The sequence below is a fragment of the Mustela erminea genome, chromosome 1 (assembly GCF_009829155.1).
Source record: "Mustela erminea isolate mMusErm1 chromosome 1, mMusErm1.Pri, whole genome shotgun sequence".
Classification (NCBI taxonomy): Eukaryota; Metazoa; Chordata; class Mammalia; order Carnivora; family Mustelidae; genus Mustela; species Mustela erminea.
The window spans coordinates 140,125,354-140,148,989 of record NC_045614.1 but is presented as its reverse complement, the minus strand read 5'-3'; the positions used below and the strand labels follow the sequence as shown (position 1 = coordinate 140,148,989).

The following is a 23,636-nucleotide window of genomic DNA, read 5'->3' as shown; positions in this document are numbered from 1 at the left end:
TATATGACCCAGCAAGCCCACTTCTAAATGTATATCCAAAAGACTTGAAATCAGGATCTCTAAGGGATATTTGCCTTCCCGTTTTCATTGCAGCACCATCCACAACAGCTTATACATGGAAACAACCTGTTTCCATTGACAGGTAAATGAATAAAGAAAAGATGGTATATGCGAACAATGGAACACCAGTTAGAGAAGGAGATTCTGCGATATACAACAACATGGATGAGTGAATAAGCCAGACAGAGAAAAACAAATACTACATGATTCCACTTACATGAGGTATCTAAAATAGGAAAATTCATAAAACCAAAGAATGGAATTGTGATTACCAGGGACTAGAGAAGAGAGCGGTTTCCAATCGGCAGGTATAAAGTTTAGGTTAAACACGATCAATAACCTCTAGAGATCTTCTGTACAGCGTTGTATCTACAGTTTACAGTAATGTATTGTCAACTTCAGTGTGGCAAAATGTGTTAAAAAGATAAATCTTCTGGTAAGTGTTCTTACTACAATTTAAAAAAAAAAAAAAAGAACATCACTGCCTTCATGGAGTTACTGTGTAATGAGCTAGACAGACAATAATGTCAAATTATAGCGTTGCTAAGGGTTATATGGGAAGGAAGAAGTTTCAGTTCTTTCCTGAAAGATCCCAAGATTATTCTAAATTAGGAAAATCATCACCAAAAGAAAATTCTGACAGAAATGATCCACCCACCCATGTATTTCTCAATTTGGGAATTTCTCTGAATTTGGTATATCACAAAGTGGAGGTAGCACGCATCTGTACATATATACACATACAGTTATTGAAGACTAAAAAGAGTGTGCCTTGTTGCCAAACTTAGAAACACATGCAATTGGTTGACTTCCCGGAAGAAAACCAGGTTAGTGATTTCTATGGCCTTGGGTTGAAAGAGGAGTGAAGAATTCTCCCAGTGTCATGTCAGAATAGGAGTCCTGGCTCTCACCTCTCCGATAATCAGATGAGCACTAAAGTTAACAACTCTTATGCAGCAACAGTGAATAGTTTAAAGGGGTTCTTTGGTCCTATTGTGCTTTTACCTTTGGGTAAAAAATATTGCCCTTTACGGAACAGTGGAAAGAGCTTGTACTTTGCAATCAGGTGAGGGAAGAGGGGCTGTGGGTTAAGATTCTTGCTCTGCCACTTACTGTGTAAATTTAGACAACCTGCATACTATCTCTGAGCATCAATGATTCCTTTATAAACTGAGGAAAATAACATCTATTTTTGCCTTATGGGGTTATTCTATTAAATATTATATAATGTGCCTGGCATATAAGTTAGATGCTCATTAAAAAGTAGCTGTTGTTATAGTGTGGTCATGATGGTCTTCTAGAATGACTTCATGTTGTGTAGGGGTTGCATCCTGAAGTGCATTAGGGTAAGGGGGAAACCTAAATTTGAAGCAGTTTTAAAAGGAGCACTTTCAAAGGGGCGGTCCAAGATGGTGGCACAGGAAGATCCTACTGAACTCCCCTCTTTCCATAGACACACTGAATCTACAGCTACATGTGGAAGACCTAGAAACTAGCTGGACAGCTTCTTCATGACAAACAGTAAAAGGCCCAAACTGAGAAGGATGGGAGAGGGAGATATGTGATCTTGCCAGAAACCCATCCCGGGTACAGTGACCCCCAATCAGGAGGGATCTCATAAATCCAGAGCTTCTTCCTGAGGCATGAGGGGTTTGTTCCCCACATCAGGCAGCCCAGCCCGTGAGACCTGCAGTGGAAAGATGTTGGCTGTGAAAACTAATGGAATTCAAATCCAAGAGGTGCAAAGGGCTGGAGGGAATAGAGGTAACACCCTTAAAGGGCTCACCTGCAGACTCAGTTCTCTCCAGTGATCAGCACAATAGTAGAAGTTTGAAAAGGGCCTAGACTCTATGTGAAGGAAATTCATTTGCTAATCTTACCACATCTATCAGAGGGCATGGGCCTGTTGGGACTCTGTAGGGACAGAGGCGTGGGTTGGTGCCAGTTTTGCTCTCTCTCTACCTTGATAGCATACACTAGGGGCCTCTGCTATGCCTTGTTAGCCTACCTCAGAGTGCCATTCTACTGCTTTGCCGAAGCCAGATACAGTATACACAGAGGTGTTCCTTAATTAGCTGGCTCTGGTGGCCAAGGGCCTGTGTTCCTGGATTCCCCAGGACTTTAACAGTTTGAGAGATGGTTTTTGGTAGGCAGCCACCCCCAGGGCACTACATAGACAGAAGATTGAAACACACCTCCAGTATTCCTATGGAAAAAGACCCATTTTGTTATCCTGGAGCTTCAGTCTAAGGGGCAGACTTCAAGTTTGCCACAAATCTAGAGGCTGTGGAGGTGCTCGCAGAGAATGTAGGCTGGGGGACGCCATCTTTGTGCTCTCCCTCGGCCTCTATTACATCTCCCCAGTACTTCCCCAAAAGGAGCTTACACACTTTTCTGGAGTCCCAGTTTTTATAACTGTAGCCCAAAGACACCTGCAGATCATTTGGTCTGGAGGCCAGCAGGATTTATGATTATTTGTCCTTCAAAGCTGTATATACTTGCACACGTTAGAAATTGCTGCCTGAGGGTCTTCCCATCAACCTGAAACTGGGTACTAAATAAGATTCCTCCCTTTGAAGCACGGACAGGTCTTGGCACACCATCAACAACTGGGATCTATGAAGAATAAATCAAGTTGCTTTGATAATTACAAAGGTTGGAAGACAACAAAGACCTAGGGCAAAGCTGAACAATAAGGTTCCTCTCCTACACAAAGCCACTCCTTCAACAGTTTTTTGCCCAATACATAGAAACAAACAGTGTAGAACAAAATGAGAAATTAGAAAAATATGTTCCAAGTGAAAGAACAAGTTAAAACCTCAGGAAAAAAGTCTCAGTTGAAATGGAGTTAAGTAACCTATCTAATAAAGAGTTAAAAGTAGTGGTCATAAAGACATTCACCAAACTCAAGAGAGAAATGGAGGTGAAAGGCCTGTATACTGAAAAGACATGGATGTCAGAAATTGAAGAATACACAAATAAGTGGAAAGATATTCCATGCTCCTGGATTGGAAGAATTAATGGTGTTAAGATGCCTATATTACTAAAGCAATTGACAGGTTCAGTGCAATCCTTATCAAAAAGCCTAGGCAGTAGGCTCCTTGACATTGGTCTTGGGGATGATTTTCTTGGCTCTGACTCCAAAAGCAAAGACAATATCAAACTAAAACCTTCTGCAAAGGAAACCATTAAAACAACAAAAAGTCACCTACTGAATGGGAGAATATATTCAAAATCATTTATCCAATAAGAGGTTAACATCCAAAATACATACATAATTATTTATATGTGTGTGTGTATGTGTATGTATATACACACAATCCAATAAAAAAGTAGGGAGGGCATCTGAATAAACATTTTCCCAAACAAGACCTACAAGATGGCTAACAGGCACATGAAATGATGCTCAATGTTACTAACCAGGGAAATGCAAATCAATCTTAATGAGATATTACCTCACACCTGTTAGAATGATGATTAAAACAGTAAGTTGTTGATGTTGAAATGACAGAAATGAAATGATGAAAAAACAGCAAGTGCTGGCAGGGGAACTCTCATGCACTAGTAGTGGAATTAGTAGAAGTGTAAATTGGTATAGCGACTATGGAAGACAGTATGGAGCTTCCTAAAAATACAAATGGAACTCTACTATATGACACAGAAATTTCAATTTTGGTATTTATTCAAAGAAAATAATAACACTAGTATAGACAGATATATGCACCTGTGTATGGATGGCAGCTTTATTTAGAAGAGCTAAGATGTGGAAGCAACCTAAGTGTTCATTGATGGGTGAGTGGATACAGAATATGTGGTACATATATGTGTATGAATGTGTATATTTATACATATACATCATCTACACACATGCACACACACAGTGGAAAATTACTCAGCCATAAAAACGAGCAAAATCTTGCCATTGCTGGCAACATGGATGGAATTTGATGGTATTACGCTAAGGGAAATGAGGTAGACAGAGAGAAGCAAATACTGTTTGATTTCTCTGATATGCAGCATCTAAAAAACAAAAGCACAAACAAAGCTCATGGATACATAGAACAGAACGGAGCTTGCCCGCACAGAGGAAGGCTGGAGATGGGTAATAGACAGAAAGGGATCAAGAGGTACAAATGTCTAGTTATAAGATAATTAATTAGTCACAGGGAAAATGTACAGCATGCTGATTATAGTCAATAGTGTGTGGTGCATATTTGAAAGTTGCCAAGAGTGTAAAAATCACCACAAGAAAAAGGGGGAAAAATGTTCATGACTTTGTATGGTGACTGGCAACTGGATTTATTGTAATGGTCATTTTGCTGTGTATACACATATCAAAGCATTCTATTATATACCTGAAACTAATATAACGTTATATGTTAATGTTTACTCAATTAAAAAAAATTAAGGTTTCTGACCCATGAAAGCCGTATATCGTTTCCACGTTTTTAAGTCTTAATTTCTTTCCATGGTGTTTTGTAGTTTCCAGCATCCACTTCTTGCACGTCTTTTGTAGAATTTATGCCAAAGTGTTTTAGTCTTCTTAGTAGGACTGTAGATGGGATTGTTTTCTTAATTCCTTTTTGGATTGTTCATTGCTAGTGTACATAAATAAAAGTAAGTTGTGCATATTGAAGATAAGTAAATGAAAAGCACTTACATTTTTAAAGACTTTGGTAATGCCGTTCATCATGGTCCTGAAATTTTATATATTGCACAGATCAACAGCTCAGAAGTAGGGGGTTGTAATGGAAGATGAGAAGCTCCCCTTTCCCTTTAGTTTACATACCCCTTTCCGAGTAGAGTCACTTCGCGTATAAGTGTATTAGAAAAAGGTCAGAAAAGCATGCTGTGCCTCAGTTTCTATACCTGAAAACTGGAAGTGTCATCTGTCTTCTGTGACTGCTTTGAAAGATGAATGATAGTATCCGGGACGCTCCGAATGCTGGGTCAGAGACAATGAATAAATGTAAAGGGTTACAGTGGTTACTGCGGCTTCAAAATGAGAATTCTCCTTTCCAGGAGTACTTGAGGAAAATAGAGAAAACCATTGTTTTGTTCTGCTGATTTTGAAGGAGTTGCTCTGGGACCACTAGATGCTGGGAAACCGAACACTTTCAGGGAAAGGGGCATTAACCGTTTTGTTGTTTTAAGTCTGAAAGTTACACATGAGCGGGTGAAAGAGGAGTTTCACTCCAGGTGCTTTTGCAATCCGGTGGGTTTATTACATTCAAAAGGCTGGAGGATCAGGCTGTCCACGTCTGCCTTTCCTCCTTGCTATAAAAATGATGTCTTTGTGCTTTCCTTTCCTCACCGCCTGACTTCTTCAGGGTAATAAGAGTTAGAAGAGAAACACCTGGTCCCCCTCTCAAGGATATTTCGGTCATGTTTCCTATCCACACTTTTCGGCTTTGAGAGCCATGCTGCTCTTTGTTCTGTGGAATGCTCCCAAACAAGCATCAGGTCACCTGACAAAATTACGGCTCCAAAATTAAAAATTAAGTTTTCCTCTTTCTTGATTTCCTGCTCTGCACTGAATACCCCACGCACCCAAACCCCTAAACACAGAGATTTGGAAGAAAAATCAAAGAACAGGGTACTACTTCGTCTCTCCAGTCCAGTTCCTGTTCCGGGACGCTGCTAGTGTCTGGGTCTGGTCTGGACTTTGAAAGGTATTTTCAGGTGACCTGCAGTGTCCGGTGTTTTCAGGCAAGAATCACCACCATTTTGTTTTCTCTTCTGTTGAGCATTTTCTCTTTTCTGTGCTGCTATTCCCCATCAAATTTCTGTGTCCCATAAATGGAAGCTTTTCCTGAAACTTAGAGGCTGCATCCACATCAGAGTAACTGGCAATTTTTGTTACATCACCATTTAACTTGAAAAGTATTTTCTTTGCTCTGGTTTAGCTTTCACTTTAACATAGTGAGATATTTCACAACTGGCTGGATGTATTAGACATTGAACCTCTAGCTGTCATCATCATTTTATTTAAGATGTGATGATCCAGGGGCACCTGGATGGATCAGTCCATTAAGCATCTGACTCTTGGTTTTGGCGCAGGTCATGAGCTCAGGGTCCTGGGATTGAGCCCTGTGTCCTGGCTCCCCACTCAGGGAGTCTGCTTAAGGATTCTTTCTCTCCCTCCCCTCACTCACATGCATGCTCAGTCTCTCCCTCTCAAATAAATAAATAAATCTTAAAAAAAAAAAAAAAAAAAAAAAGATGTAGTGGTCTGAACACAGTATTCAGGCTCCTATCATTCCCAGAACAGTATGCCCTGTGCTTTTGAATCTGGGTAATCACCCGGGGGTAGTCTGACGGTGCATTGTGTAAGTTCTCAAGGAAGAAATGACAAACACTACACAATAGTGCTCCATGAAACTAACTGTCGTAATTCTATTTGAGAACTCTGTGATCATAAATAGCTACGTATTTTCTTAAAATATAATTCACCATGGACATTTTAATATGTAAAACACTCCCTCCTGCAAAGTTATAAACGTGAATCAAAATGCAATCTTAAACCCCTCACAGTAATGTAACTGAAGAGCAGAAAAGCACTAAAACAAAGGTATGGCATTTATTTTTACAAAAGGAATAAACATGAGAAGGATATATAAACGTTACCGTGCCCTGCTTTTGAGTTCTGCCGCTGTCTGAAACATTAGTTTCATATATCTAACTCCTTCCCTCTGCAGTCTACTTAGTTTGAGAAAACATTTTGGAATGGCACATTTTGTCTTTCGTTTTTAGCATGTGCCTGAGTTCAGAACAAAACAGTTGGCATATTATTTGTGATTACCGCAAAAGTCCATGCAGAGTATGTTGCTACTAAATCAGTTCGTAATTGGGAAACTGAGCCTTAAAACAACTGAGACCTGGAAACACATTAAATCAATTTTATAACAATTAAAGTTAATAATTTTAAGCTATTTATGCATCAGATCTACTGCCATATTTGCTATCAGAATTTTTGAGGACAGTCAGAAATACCTTTCTAAGGAGTCCCTGTAAGGAATGCTCTTTGTCCTCAGGGGTAGCCTGAGCCCATTGTCCATTTTGTCCCCTTGCCAGACAATTTAGAACCATACTTGAACCTGAGTTGTGATACTTGTGTGAATATAGGTAAACATAGTTCTGAAAAATCAATTTTCCTTAGCATGATTTTACTTATATAAGTATTTCCTTTTGTAATACTCTTTGGTCACACAAACAAAATCTACTTGTTCTGTATAGTTCCAGATCTCATGATTTTAGTCTTAACACCCCCGGGTTTGCATGTTTTTATTGTGAGTCGTCCCAAATCATATGGAAATCAAGTGGAGTTGAATTAAAATAAATACAACTAAATGCTTGTAATCCTCAACCTGCAAGGAATTAAAATACTGATGACTCAGCTGTGATGAAATTGGAACAAATGATACATCGGTCACACCATCCTGTTCGAAAATGTTTTTCTCTATTTAGAATGACGGTGACATCAAACGAAAGAAACGGCATTGATCGACCATCTACCCTGTTGTCAAACTTACTTTCTTTCAGAAGAAGAATTTACAGAAATGCTGCCTGGGTATTTTTTAATTCCCCAATTTTTAAAAAAAGATTTTATTTATTTATTTGACAGACAGAGATCACAAGTTGGCAGAGAGGCAGGCAGAGGGGGGATGGGGAGCAGGTTCCCTGCTGAGCAGAGAGCCCAATGCAGTACCTGATCCCAGGACCCTGGGATCTTGACCTGAGCCAAAGGCAGAGGCTTTAACCCACTGAGCCACCCAGGCACCCCATTAATTCCCCAATTTTTTTATATGGACATCTTCATCATGTTATTGGAGATAAAGCCCATGCTTAATTAGAATTTATCAGACAGTTGTTATATATGGCTCTCTCGGTTCTTTTTAAGAGATCAAAATAGGACTCAAATCTGACATCCTGCAATAGTTACAGAAATTGTAGCTAAAGTGCTGACTTGGGCAGCTGACTTTGTCTTGCTTACCTTGCAAAGCAGGGTCTGGAAAGTGTTCTAATTTAATCTCATTGTACTGATAACTGTAAACTCCTTCCATAAATAGGATAATAATTGCCCATTAATTGTTGTCCTGAAAGTGATGTAAGTACAATGAAGCCATTAGCTAATAATATAGGATTGTTTTAAGTGTATGCATGTGTGCTGCCATGTAAGAGGTTATCTGAAGTCGTGTATTGTCCATTGTTCAATGACTGTATAGAGATATATGTAATGTTCTATTAAGATGGGGGTATTACTCCTGTTGCAAAAAAAGGGCTTAACAATGATTTCATTTTTTATTTTATTGAAGTACAGTTGACATACAATGTTACATTAGTTTCAGGTGTACAACATAGTGATTTCGCAACTCCGTCTATGCACATCACAAGTGTGGTCATTATATAACCCTATTATAATAGCACTGACTAGATTCCCTATGCTCTACCTTTCATCCCAGTGACTTATTCATTCCATAACTGGAAGTCTGTACCTCTCACTCTCCTTCACTCATTTTGCTTATGCCCCCACGCACCTCCTCTCTGACAATCACCAGTTTGTTCTCTGTATTTATAAGTCTGTTTTGCTTTTTGATTGTTCATTTGTTTTGTTTTTTAGATTCCACATGGAAGTGAAATCATGTGACATCTGAACTTTCTCTGCCTGACATCTTTCACCTAGCATAATACTCTCTAGGTTCATCTATATTGCCACAAACAGCATGATCTAACTCTTTTTTAAGGCTGAGTAATATTCCAACAATGATTCTTGTTATCCAATCATCATAACATCTGAGCAGAAAGACATGGGAACATTGGCACTTACACAGACAAACAGGCAGACAAACCTACTTCAGAACCACCTGGATTTCATTTTGCAGTCATCATACAAATGCATGCCTTTGCTTAATTAGCTGGAATGCTGCATTAAAAGAAAATAATTTAAGATGGCAGCAGTCAGAGGCAGATTACCTGCAACTAAATACCTTATTTAGACACTATCTCAGTGTCTAAATAAACTAGGAAATTTAAAAAAAAAAATTACACTTGAATCTAAAATTTTTACAACTTGTAGTTCAATATCCTGTCAAATACTCCAGAATGGTTGGTATAGTTACCTAGTATTAGAAACATAAAGGTAAACATATTTCAATATTATGTCAGTCCATTTGCAGTTTCCAAAAAGGTACATCTGAATGGGTTTTGTACTATGAGGTACCTCCAGAAAAATTCATACAAGTGAGGTAATGGACTGCAGACGTGGATACATACTGATTTTTCAAGAAGTAGAAATACTTTTGAACAAGATGGCTCACCTAGTGAGCTAATTTTAATTTGTTGATCATATTTCAAACGGAAAGTTAATATTGGTCTTGGAATAGTAATAATGCTTTTATGGTGGTGAGCCCATTGAATTGGATACTAATAGTACAATTTGTAACGACTTCTTATGTTTTCCATAGGTGGATAAGCGGAGCAGCTGTAGTCAATGCATTTTATTCTTCAGGCAGAAATCAGATAGGTAAGGCCTATTCCTAAATAACTCTTTAATATTTCTCTGTTGTTACCAAGTTGTAGTGCATTGATTGCATGACCAGTTTTTGGTGCTCCCCATAAAAGCACAGCTGAGGCTGAGTGATTGCTTTATTGAATGTACTCCTTGAAAGTAAATGCATCCATGTACCTCTTTCCACTATAATAGCAAATTTTAAGTCAGTACAAATTACATAAGTGGTTTTCTTTCTTTGCAATGTTCTCCTTTGTGGCTAAGTGGTTTATCTGATGTCTAAGTGCTTTTATTTTATTTCTAAAACTTTTTAAACATCTCTTATAGCTCCATAAAGTTATATTGACTGTAGGACTCTCTAAGCATCAGAATCTTAAAGGAGTTTAAGGTTCCAAGAACCAGCTTTGCAGACATCCGGTTCTCCTGGCAATTTTGTACACTGGCTCTGGTGGGGTTGGTCCTGATCTGTATCAACTGTTTCTCTAGACAACTCCAAATTTCTCAGAAATCTGAAAAGTTGGTTATATTAAGTTGAACCATGTGAAATTACATTTACTTGATTACTTTTAATCAAAAAAGAAAAAAAATGTTCAGTAAGAGTAGTATTGTAGTAATCTGTGTAGAAACTAATAAGTGAGTGAGTGATATAACTAAATGGCTTACTATAACAAAAGTATATTGATTCTCTTCCTGGGAAGACCTTGAGATTTTTAAATTCTTTCTTAAGTATTACACAGATGGACCCATTTTTCCCCCAAGGATTTTAAATACATAGAAAGGCACCAGACAGATTCAGTACTACCAAAGTTGTACTAAACAGAAGTTGGTTAGTCAATTTCTCCAGTTACACGAAGTCTAGCCCTTCATTTCTAAGTGTGGTCAAGAATAAAAAGGGAAGATAATTTCAGCATTATTCTAAAATAAACATCTCAGAGTTCATTTTAGAGTCTGCCCTGAGCCTTGTTTTTCTTGAGCTCTGTTACTAATTAGATTAGAAATGATGAAAAATCCTGAAAGATTTTTTATCATTGGCTAAAAACAAATTTTATGAAATTATAACCTTATTTTATTTTAAAGATTGATTATAGCTTTCCCCATTGCTTTTAAACCTAGGAAGAGTTAAAGTAAGAAACTATCTACATTTTCTTCTAGTGTTTTTATGGTCTTTATTTTTGGAGTAACTCTTTAATCCATCTGGAATTTATTTTGGTAGATAACATGAAAATGAATAATCAGAAAAGTTTCTTTATATGATGTATAAATACTAAAGAAGGCATGTGCACCTCTTAAAATCAATTAGCTCAAAGTCTAGGCTAATACATTTCCTAGTTAGTACAATGATAACCTAAACTCCTACCAGAGCCTATTTAATGATCAACTCAGAACCATGCAGTCTATCCTTTGGGAGGTATTCCTAGAAACCATTCAGACCCTTTCTTAGAAGTGCCTTTCTCTCTGAAGAGGCTTCACTTTGTTTTTTGTTTTGTTTTTTGAAAAAGAGAGAACATGCACTCATGTTCATGCACGTGTATGGGGCGGTGAGGGAGACGGTAACAGAGAGAATCTTAAGCAGAATGTCCTTTTAGTGAAATTCCAAGGCAAAGTGAGACAGCCTGGCCTTTGTCTGTATTAGGATAGACTAAGGGATGTAGCTTCATTTTAATCCAGTTCAGGAAGGACCCTGGATCCTATCAGACCTGATGATGATTCATTCCAACAAGAAGGCCCTCTGTAGGACCACCCTGGCATGTTCATCCCTTCAGCCCCTCTCTAGAGCAGATCCACACACTTCAGGTCAAGACAGTACCTTGTTTGACTCTGAATGATCCCATATCCCTGGAGCCAGCTTGAAATTGGTTTGCCTTGGAGATTCCCTGATCAGAGAAGACAGAATGTTCTCAATTTGAACTGAACCCTCAAACCAAAGACACACACAGCAAAAGCAAAAAGAAGGTAAAAGTGGCCTAGCATTTCACACAATAGATAGTTATCCTCTGAATAATCAAGAATTGGCTACAATAAGCATTCTTAATAAGAAAGACCTTTTAAAGACTCTCAAGATAAATCATCAGATAGAAACTTGAAATCTGAAAAACTGTTAATGTCTTTTCATATGCTTGTGTGCTAATAACAGCAGTTCAGAAGAAGGGAAAGTGTCATGCAAGAGGAGAAATCTTTGACATGTGTACGTTTTCTCTCTGACAATTCATTTAAATCTTCAAAGTGGGGATAGTCTTAACTAAAAGATAATTAAAGATCCCGACCTCCATCTTTCTTCTTGATAAAAGTGAGTTTGTAGCTCTGTGTGTGTGTGTGTGTGTGTGTGTGTGTGTGTGCTTGCCTGTTTATATACATAGATACACAATTTTTTAATCTTGATATTGTGCATTACAGAATTAGAACTGGTATAGACTAGCATATGTCTCAGGGCACCTGGGTGGGTCAGCTGGTGAAGCATCTGCGCTTGTCGCAGGTCACGATCCTGGAGTCAGGGGATCGAGCCCCACATCAGGCTCCCTGCTCGGGTGGGGAGTCTGCTTCTCCCTCTCCCCAGCTTGTGCTCTTTCTTTTCCCTCTCTGTCTCAAATAAATAAACACAATCTTTTTTTTAAAAAAATAGCATATGTCTCATAAATGACCCTTCCATCTGCACACAAATAGTTTAAATTAGATCACATACAATTTCTCATGGGCTTGGCCTTTCTATGCTATGGTTAAAAAAAAAAAAAAGAACTTGTTTTATTGCCATGTAGGGATTTATTCATATTAATAATTTCTTCTTTTTAATTCAATTCCAATGACTTTTTGTTACAACTCACACAAGTAGACTATTTTCTAAGCTTTATGCACCCCTGCCACTTCATGTCAGTTAAAAAAATCAGAGACACCTGGGTGGCTCAGTCTGTTCAGTGGCTGCCTTTGGCTCAGGTCATGATACCAGGGTCCTGGGATCGAGCCCCGCATCGGCTCCCTGCTCGGCGGGGAGTCTGCTTCCTCCTCCTTCTTTGTCTTCCCTGGCTCATGTGCATGCTCGCGCTCTCTCTCTCTCTCTCAAATAAATAAATAAAATCTTAAAAAAAAAATTTATCTTAAAAACAAAAAACAAACAAACAAAAACCTTCCCGGATGGAAAGGCTTACTGAAAGTGATGAATTCACTGTCTCTCATTCCCCACACATTTGCCCCATCGACTCCAGAAACCTTCATTTAGTGTATTCAGCCTGTTGGTGTTTGACTACCTTGAAATAACAACTTTTTCTAAAGGTACCTTCCTCGTTCTTAGGAGTCTTATTTTCAGACTTTAAAATCAAGAGCAAATGTTTCAAAACATACTGCTATTCCATTTAACGTAAAAATTAATATTTAACTTTCTCCACCCAATATTGATCTTACCTAATGTCTTCAACCTTTATATCAAAGATTCTGAAATTGAATTGCTTGCAGCCTTAACAAACCAAACCAGGGAATGGAGGGAATGGGAGGGAGGGAGGAACAGAATTTCTTGTGGCATGGACCAATGACTTATTCAATTAACTTACTTGTTGACAATCGTGAACATAAAAAATGTGCAACTAAGCAGCTGGTTGTTATCAACAGTTGTGAAGTCTACTAGTAACAGCAGTAGGCTATGGGGAAGTCCTCATCACTGAGATTTAGCTGACAGAGTAAAAGGGGAAGTCATAATTTGCAAAGCTGAACTTGAAGACTAGTAATTAATATGAGCCATAAAAATCTTATCACTTGCCTGAAGAATGACATATCAGGATATAATTTAAGCAGCAGGATCTTTACAGTTAATGTTTAGTCTTGATAGCACGTTTCATAAGAACATTTTATATAAAGGGTGGATTTTAATCAAAGTACATAGTGTGGGAGATAGTATTCACTTTAAGTTAATAAAGTACTGCACATAATTTTAATACTTTAAGCTAAAAATAATTTCTTGGCACTGTTGATAACTCAAGCAGCTACATGTGAGGTATAACTTTCATCAAAATTCTCCAAGGACAGCAGTGTTTATTTTCTAACTATTTTGTCATTTTGGATGTTGTGGCAACTATCCAGATTCTTTTTTTAAGTTTCTGGAGAGCACTTAAATTGTCCAGCATGTTTTTAAAGTCTCTTCTATAAATGTCTAATATTTATCTTTGAAATCCATTCGAGGTGCTGCCATATTCTCCCCACTGGAAAGACAAAGGAACAACATTTGCTACTATTTGAACTAGATCTTAGATTTCTTAAGGTCAGGGACTTCTCTTGTGTTCTTGGAATCCCAAATAGTGATCGCTTAGGGCTTTACATGGATGGGTGTTGATACTGAAGATTTTTTTTTTTTTTTTGGCTAAGAACATAATTCAGTAGATACTAGGATTTTGAAACATGAAAGATGAAATTGCTAAGTATGAGCATTAAGAGGGGAGGAGGGGGCATAAGAGATGAAGTAGGAGAAGACCATGGAGTCAAAGGCCAGAAAGAAGATGCTGTATTTAATTAGAAAGCACCAAACCGATCCTTTGGAAGGCTTTTTTTTTTTTTTTTTTTTTTTTTTTTTTTTTAATCAGGGGAGTGATAATGACCAGAGTTACACTTTTTTTTTTTTTAAGATTTTATTTATTTATTTGACAGACAGAGATCACAAATAGGCAAAGATGCAGGCAGAAAGAGATGAAGGGAAGCAGGCTCCCTGCTGAGCAGAGAGCCCGATGCGGGGCTCAATCCCAGGACTCTGGGATCATGACCTGAGCTGAAGGCAGAGGCTTTAACCCACTGAACCACCCAGGCGCCCCTGACCAGAGTTACACTTTAATCTGGATGTGGATGGATTAGATTTAAGATAGGTTATAGTTGGGTGAGACAGGAAGTGGAAAGATCATGTAGGAACTCAAGTAATCCTTTTTTTTTTTTTAAGATTTTATTTATTTATGTTTTTGACAGAGAGATCACAAGCAGGCAGAGAGGCAGAGAGAGAGAGGAAGGGAAGCAGGCTCCCTGCAGAGCAGAGAGCCCGATGTGGGGCTCGATCCCAGGACCCTGAGATCAGGACCTGAGCCTAAGGCAGAGGCCCAACCTTCTGAGCTACCCAGGTGCCCCTCAAGTAATTCTTAAGACAAGGAATGATGATATGAAGTGGGATGATGGCAATAAGGCTGATAGGAGGAAATAAACAGAAGAGATGCTCCTGGAAGGAAGATGCATGACCTCGTCTTTTCCTAAGTAGACTGTGTTAAGACTTGGTTAAAATAAATAAATAAATAAATAAATAAATAAATAAATAAACAAACAAATATTTTAAAAATTAAAAAAAAAATAGGTGTCTAAGATAAGTAGAAAATGTCGTGCCAGGTGGTTGAGACCCTTCAAATGCCACTAGCAGACATAAAGTCAAGAGAGTGATGGCTTAGAAGAAAACGAGTTTGATGTTTGACACATGAAATTTAAAGTTTGTGAGACATCTAAGTGTAGAAGGCTACCCAAGATAAGGCAGATGTCAAGGTGGACATAAAAAAAAAAAAAAAGTGTGATTTATTTATTTAGTCGTCTCTGGGACACCACAGTAAATTCATTGGCTCACTCATTTATCATTGATAATTCACCTATTCAACATATTTCCTAAGTGCCTGTTTTGTTCCAGGCACCGTTCTAGATTTAGGTGCTGGAGATAATGAGTGAAAAAAAAAGAAAATGGACTCAGCAAGTAAAGAAGTGTACTTACAGGTGCACAAGTGTCTGTTCTCAAAGGACTGGTATTTGAGGTGCTGGAGCAGGTGAGGATGATAAGAAAAAGAAAGACAACAACTGAGAAGAAGGAAATAAATAGCCATAGATGCTTTGTGGGAAATAACGTAGGTCAATGTGGTTGGGAGAAGCCTTCGATCGAGTAGTTCTGTTTGTTTAACAAGCTATTATAGATGGATAAAATGTTAGAGATAACATTAAAAGTAATACTTGTGTATTTTTTTAAAAAAAGCAGTATTTGTGTTATTAAATAACTGTTCCTTCCAAATATTTGCAGTGGGAAAAGTTCTTCTGAATGAAGATGGTAATTTCTCCTAGCTCTAAACTCCTCAGAGCAAACAACAATCTTAGCAGAGCTCATATCGTGATTATACGGGATCACTTATACAAGTGAATCATGATTACAAATCATAGATCCTGGTGCTGCTTTGGGACGAACTCTTTGTTGTCATCAATCATAAAAGACCTACTCTTGTTTCATCACAAGAAGACTTTTGTATACAATTAAGTGAAATTGACGAACTGGAAAGTAGCTTAGCAGGCAGAAAGCCCAGCCCAGCACTGCCATCAGAGAAGAATGCCACAAATCATTTTTAACCATCTTCTTTCCTTGTAGTCTTCCCAGCAGGCATTCTCCAGCCTCCCTTCTTCAGTGCCCATCAGTCTAACTCATTGAACTACGGGGGTATCGGCATGGTCATAGGACATGAAATCACCCATGGCTTCGATGACAATGGTAAAGTACCATGGACACTTTCCTTTGGCTGGGACATACCCTGATAAACTTGAACAGTGCTATTGTACTTGATCAGTATGAGAACACATTTAATCAAAAGGGTACCATTGACTAATAATCATACTTTCAGTGTCCCTTCTAAATTGTTGCTTAGGAAGATCAGAAATATCTAGTAGTGAGATAAGCAGTGTGCGCTTTGCACTCTGACAAAGTAACACAAATATTCACATTTAGAAGATAACTGTGTTTGTTAACACCAACGATAATGTTTGTTCTTATTTCATGATTACATATTATCTATCTGGACTTCTAGAGGACAGGGTCCATGTTTTAAACCAGATGTAAAATAATCAAAAAGTAAAAGAAAGGTGCCTGTAAGACTTAAACTGCTCACGGACGGGAAGAACTTTTTTTTTTTTTTTTCATCCTTTACCTAGTTCAGGACTTTGCAAATCATGGGCACTTAAATGTTTATATGCTGCCTCAAATGGCAAAAATAGATTTAGAGTTTCATTGAAATTTGAGAGGCATAGAAGTAGAAAAAAGCACGATATAAATAGAGAAGTGATAGTTGAAGCTATGGCAAAAATTGGTTTGCGAGTGGAGAGACAATAAGAAGAAAATAACAGAAAGAAAATAATTAAGCCTTAACTAGACTTAACTTCAGAGCCATAAAAAGAAAAGATGAGAGGAACCGTACAGTGTTGGAAAGGACTTACTACATGCCTGTTAATTCAAGCATATAGTAATTTTCATGGGCAGGTACTAATACCACTTCCATTTTTTTTTAATGGAAAAAAGTAGAGGCACTTGAAAGACTTGCTCAAAGTTACAAACCTAGGAATTAGTGGAATCAGGATGTGAGGCCAAGTAGTTTGCCTTTGTAGCCTTCTTCTCATTCACTATATTGTAAGTAACTGTTTAAAAGGATGATAAAATGAAGTGTTAAAACGTGGCAGATAATGTTCAGAAAAAGGAAAGATCAAGGAGGGTTAGCAGGAAAGCTCCAGGAGAAAAAGTGACTCTTTCTTTGTGCTTGAAGTCGATGGAAACTCTTGAGTCCACAGTGTCTCATGAGGGGTTTGAGACATGAAATGAATGCAGAATAAAAATAGTATTTTTCAGTCTCAAAATATCCAATTAAACAGACTTGGTCCATCTGAAAACCATCCAAGAGAAACAAGGCCACGATTTCAGGAGTGGCTTAACTGGTGGCCTCGGCTGAGGTATCAGGAACCACGTGGGTACAAAGCCTGGATCAATACGAAGGCCCACAAGCAAAGCAGGCCCTCACAGTCCACGTTTCATCAACACAGGATGGGAAAGGGAACAGTTCTTCTCATTACCTGTCCACTTGAGTGGGATCACATGGGATTTCTGCTTTTAACTTTTTAAAGAATGGACATATCCGATCTTAAGTCCGTACCTTTTGAATTAAAGATATCTTAACCATAATTCTTGATGTAATGAGTTCCCCTTTTACTTAAATCATTTTATTACAGGCAGGAATTTTAACAAGGATGGAGACCTCGTTGATTGGTGGACTCAACAGTCAGCAAATAATTTTAAAGCCCAATCCCAGTGCATGGTGTACCAGTATGGAAACTTCTCCTGGGACCTAGCAGGTGGACAGCACGTACGTTGGAATTTAAAAAGTTTCAGATATATTCAGTCTTTGTTATCACTTTTGCTTTCTTTTCTGGAGTATAGATGACATATAGTGTTACATTAGTTTCAGGTGTACAATTTAATGATTTGACAAGTTTATACATGGTGCTATGTTCACAAGAATAGCTCCCATCTTTCCTGATACATTGCTATTACTGTATCGTTGACTGCATTCCTTATGCTCTGCTTTTATTCCGGGGACCTACACATTCCGTAACTGGAAGCCTGTATCTCCCTCTGCTCTTCACCCATTTTGCCCCTCCCCATAGTCCCTTCCCCTCCAGCAGCCATCAGTTTATTCTCTGTATTTATAGTTCTGATTCTGCTTTTTGTTTGCTTACTCATTTTTTTTTAAGATTCCATTTATGGGTGGAGCTATATGGTATTGGTCTTTCTCAGTCTAAATTATTTCACTTAGCATAATACACTCTAGGTCCATCCACGTTGTCTCAAACGGCACGATCTCATCCTTTTTATGGCTGAGTAACATTCCATTGTGCATATGTGGACGTGTTTCACTTCCTCCTTATCCATTTGTCTATCCAAAGACACTTAGGTTGCTTCCATAACTTAGCTAAGGTAAAGCTGCAGTAAATAAATATATCTTCTCAAGTCAGTAGTTATATTTCCCCTGGGTAATTACCTAGTAGTGAAATTATTGGATCATATGGGATTTCTGTTTTTAACTTTTTAAAGAATGGACAAATCCAGTCTTAAGTGCATTATTGATGCCTTCTTAACAATCCAAATACAGGTAAGGTTTTTTAAGCGTCTTTTGTTTTTTAACAGCTCAATGGAATTAATACGCTGGGAGAAAATATTGCTGATAACGGAGGTATTGGCCAAGCATACAGAGTGAGTAATAACACTTTCTCCCATTTTAGTGGTTGGAGTGATAATATCCTATTTAATCATTCATTTAAAGCCTTTTGCAAAAGGCACATATAATGTGGGCAGTAAACAACGAATAGAAAGTAGAAAATACACGTGGGAAAAGGGGATTGTAAGTGTGCTAGCCAGAAAAAGCAGTATGGTTATGACTGAGCCGAACAGTCTAGGCTTCTGAGAAGCTGAGAAGAGGAAACTTGGAATGTTATATCCGCAGAAATGAGGAGGCATGCAAGTTCCACAGAGGAAGCAACATTTTCTAAGAAATGAGCTCTAAAATACTTTTTTTTTTTTTTATAAAAGGGGCCTCCTCGAAAGAATTTTTTCAGTCATTGACCAGTGTATTAAATAGGACCTTCAGTTTTACAGCAGGTGATGCAATCTTTGGGACGATAACCACAGTCCAGTTACAACGACCCAGTGAGAGACTGAAGTGATACAGCTCCAACACACTGCCTTCTGGTCATCCAAACTGTTACACCCAATGGAGTGTATCGATGGAACATCCCTTAGAAGCTCATTTAGCCTTTCATTCATTCTTGGATTCAACAAATACTTGTTGAGGACTTTACTGTGTGTTTGGCACTATTCTCAGTGTTAGAGACACAGCTGTGAACCCTCCATAAAATATGTCATTATTTGATAATTGGAGCAGAGATTAAAAGATGGTCTAGTTGATGCCATGTGCACAAAAAAAGTAGGGATTTTCACAAATGAGAAGAGGAATAATGGTGTTTGAAGCAACAAGAAGGAGTCAGGGTAGTTTTGAGTGTTTCTTCCAATGCTGAGGTAGTTGACATTTGGAATAATGAACACCATCTGCTTGAGAAGGTACAGGGGACAACGTGCCCCAGGAAAAACCAGGCTTCTCTAAGACAAGGACGGATGGAGTATTCTGTGCAGTGGATGAGGTTATAAGATTACTTGCCCACCATAGAAGTGTATGGATTAGAGGGGAGGAGGCAGTGGTTGGGCCAGGAAAGGGTAAGCTTCAGAGCATTGTGGGAGAGATGACAGGTAGAGCCCATAACTTGGCAGTGACCATGGATGATCAAAGTGTGAGTTTTGGAAGATTCAACTGCCTACAAAGTTGACAAAAGAGTGAGTCCCAGCAGAATCCTGGGGGGTGGTAGAGTGATGCTCCTTTGAATGGTTGGCAATACTTTGACTAAATGCCAGGCAATGTGCATTTTACCTCGTTGGATGCTAGGTACTTTTATTTTCCTACAGATATTCTTGAGCTTTATACTTGGACATGATTAAATTCCTCAGAAATGGTTTGATCCTTCTGGACCTTGCTTTTACAACTTGTTAGAGGGGCTAGGGTCGTGCTCAGTCTAGGGACAATTATTCTCCACTGCTGAGGCAAGACCTACTGGGTGAATCTTGAGGTGTCCATCTGATCTCTAGAGATTTTGTCTTGTACAGCTTTCTCCTCTTTAGGACCCTCTCCTTGGTGTCCTTGAACTCTCAGCTCCTTCTCAACTCAGGCAGTCCCTTGGGCTCCAGTCGAGTTTCCCTTCCCTGTGTTGTAGCCTGGAAATGCTTAAGGCAATAAGCTGGGACATTTATAGGGCTTAAATTATTTGTTTACCATCTCAGAGCAATCACTCTCTTTTATGCCTGATGTCCAGTGTCATGCACATATATTTTGTCCATCATTTGTTGTTGCAGCAGAAAGGTGAATCCAGTCCCTCTCACTCATCTTGCCTGGAAGTGGAAGGCATGGGCACTGTTCATTCTCCCGCAGTTATTTCTAGAATTCAGACAGATTAAAAATCATTGCTGTAAAAATGCTATAAAAAATGCATTGATGGTACTTCCATGACGATCTTCACCTAAAACAAGTACAGACTTACTATAATGAAGAAAATTATCATTTTTTTTTAAGATTTTATTTATTTATTTGACAGAGAGAGACACAGCAAGAGAGGGAACACAAGCAGGGGAAGTGGGAGAGGGTGAAGCAGGCTCCCCACTGAGCAGGGAGTCTTATGTGGGGCTCCATCCCAGGACCCTGGGATCATGACCTGAGCCAAAGGCAGATGCTTAATGACTAAGCAACCCCGGTGCCCGGCAAATTATAATTTTTTATACATGAAATCATAGCATCTAATACCCTGTCCCCTTTGCTAGATTGTGAACTCCCCAGGAGGGAGCAGGCTCAAGTCTTCCCCATGTTCCTAGTATCTTTACATAATAGAGACTCAATTAATCTGTGTTAATGGCAAGGAGGAGGACATGAAATATATCTTCTGCTTATCTAATTGATCACTTTCCTTTGTATTAAATTGGAAGTAACACATCTCAGAAAGTTTATTGTAAATTCCTTAAATATGTTTAGTAGAAGAAAACTGCATTTTTCAATAGTATTCATAGAGCCTTAAGAATTAAAGACACTTTCTGACATCCAAGTGACCTAAATTCTTTCTTCCTAATGTAACTGAGGTTTAGTCCATTTGCCCTGTCTTCTGGGGTGCCACCACAATTACTCATCTTCATGCTTAGAATCATAGGATACTAATTTTTAAGAGATCTTAAGGAGTCCCTTGATTTTTGGCATGAATCATTCAAAGTCAGGAGTAAATCTTTTTTGCTAAGAGTAGTAACTGAGCTAAATATGGCAATTACAGAATGACTCCCTTGGCAATTCATTCTTCCACCTGGCAAGACTTATCCATCTATCTACAGAATGACGTTTAGATAAGTTTTTTTATCATTTACATAAGTCATCCATTCATTCAACTGACACTTTCTGATCATTGACATTTTCAGAGCATTTGTAAATAAATTCTGGTTTTCTTTCTAATCCATGAACCAGTTGTAGGTTGCCATATGTAAATAGATTATTACAGTGGGTGGGATGGTCTTTTGCACATATTTATACATGAATTTAGAAAATTATAATCATCATGTTTCCATTTCATTAACTGCCTAGGCCTATCAGAATTATGTTAAAAAGAATGGTGAAGAAAAATTACTTCCTGGACTTGACCTAAACCACAAACAATTATTCTTCTTGAACTTTGCCCAGGTATTGTATCTTTCTTGATTGATAGATACGAAAATCATTTTGAGTTACAATTTCATAGTTAGTTAGATATTGCTTGCTGAGTTTTCTTGTTTTAATCAGTTGTGGCAGAGCATTTGACGTGACTGACTTTTACTGTTTATAAAACACTATCAGCTCATATTAATGGTAATTATGTTCCTGGTTGCCTATCACTGAACATTATTTGAAGAGTAAATGGTTGAGAAATGCAGAATTCCAATTTAATTTTCGTACACAAATACTCTTTGATGGAACCCAGGCACACTAAGTTCCTTTTTCTGTTCCTATCCCTAGGTGTGGTGTGGCACCTACAGGCCAGAGTATGCTGTCAACTCCATTAAAACAGATGTTCACAGTCCAGGGAATTTCAGGTGCGTGGATTTGAGCAGCAGTCCAACTGTTCCGACATTTGATTCCATTACTTCCACATTCCGAAATTAGCTTTTTGTAATTCTGACTGTAAAATTTGGAAAACCAGGGTTTTTTTGGTTTTTTTTTTTTCCTTTTGAGGGTCACGGATAGGATCAACAGAACACGGCAGGATAAATGTCATGTTTACATAAGCAGAGCCTTGACTGCTCTTAGCCTCAGAATGTACGTGACCTATGCTTCGTGCTTGATGGATTCCAACAAAGATGTTGCCTGAGAATAGTGGCCCTATTTAAAGCTAGCACAAAGACATTTTTAAGAGCCTATGAAAAGTTGAGGCCTAGCACCAATGAGTAGCCTTTCCAAAGAAAGATTTCCGTTCAATGTATAAAGAGAAACGTGTTTTGGTTTTTTTTTAAGATTTTTTTATTTATTTATTTGACAGACAGAGATCACAAATAGGCAGAGAGGCAGGCAGAGAGAGAGGAGGAAGCAGGCTCCCTGCTGAGCAGAGAGCCCGGGGTTTGATCCCAGGACCCCGGGATCATGACCAGGGCTGAAGGCAGAGGCTTTAACCCACTGAGCCACCAGGTGTCCCAAGAGAAATGTGGTTTAATTAGAGGTTGTCCAACATAACATAGTTATCCCCAGAACTCCAGAAGAGAGTACGTTGAAGCAGAGAGGTCAGAGGACAGCCCATCAAGGATGCTGGAGAGAAATGCTCTGTAGAGTGAAAGGTTGAGTTTGAAGAGATCTGAAGTCCTTTGGAGATGAGAAAATCTAAGAGAGCATTGTATCGAAAGAGAATCACTCTAACCATTGTTCCAGTGTTAAATCCTGGATCCCCATGTATCCAATTTAGGACTGAATTATTAATGCTCCCCCTTCCCACATAATATTAACATTTCATCACTGATTTACTGATCAACAATACTTCTCAGGCAGGAACTCTAAAAAAACAAACTTAAAATTTCGTACAGTGGTTTGGAAAACAGTTTGAGAATAAAAGAGAATTAATGGGCTGAGTTTTAAAAGCCCTTCCTAAAATGAATGTACACATACTGCCTGGATCATTCACTCCTGGGGAAAAACCACATTCAATTATGAAACAATAAAAGAGCACATTTACAAATTAAAGAGTTTACTCAGCCTGTTCTAGTATCACCATCGTAATCACCATCATTTAGAATTTGCCTTAACCGTTCTTTCAAATTTCATTCACTCAACAACTGTTTATTGTACGCCCATTAAGTATGTGATCCAAGGTAAGTTCAGTCTTGCTAGAAAAGTCAAATTAACTTCTTTTTAGATAATGAGCAGCAAAAGTCACTGGATCAATTCCCATTGCAGTTTATCTAAGTAACTTTTTGTTTTCATTTTTAGAAGTTGTCTTTTCCTTACTGAAGTCTTCAGATGAGAAAATAGGGGAATCTCATTCTGAAGCACAGAGGGCAATTTTTATAAGCTCACATAAACCATGATCACAGTCTAATTGGTCAGAGCTCTTCCCTTTATAGCCTCATGAGCTAAAGCATATATATGTGCAAAAACCTAATGAGTGTAAGTAATATTATTATAATATCTGGTACACCTGGCATATCCTGAGAGAATGGGGCTTG

General features: G+C 38.3%; 1 protein-coding gene across 1 annotated transcript in view; it reads left to right on the top strand.

Annotated features, from left to right (window-relative positions):
* The window catches only part of MME (membrane metalloendopeptidase), a 73,511-nt gene that overhangs the window by 40,655 nt on the left and 9,220 nt on the right, over positions 1-23,636 (top strand). The window contains exons 15-20 of the mRNA XM_032343459.1: positions 9,525-9,583; positions 15,921-16,040; positions 17,543-17,676; positions 18,498-18,563; positions 21,535-21,630; positions 21,943-22,019. Coding sequence (XP_032199350.1) covers positions 9,525-9,583; positions 15,921-16,040; positions 17,543-17,676; positions 18,498-18,563; positions 21,535-21,630; positions 21,943-22,019 — 552 coding nt within the window. The remainder of the gene's footprint in view (positions 1-9,524; positions 9,584-15,920; positions 16,041-17,542; positions 17,677-18,497; positions 18,564-21,534; positions 21,631-21,942; positions 22,020-23,636) is intronic.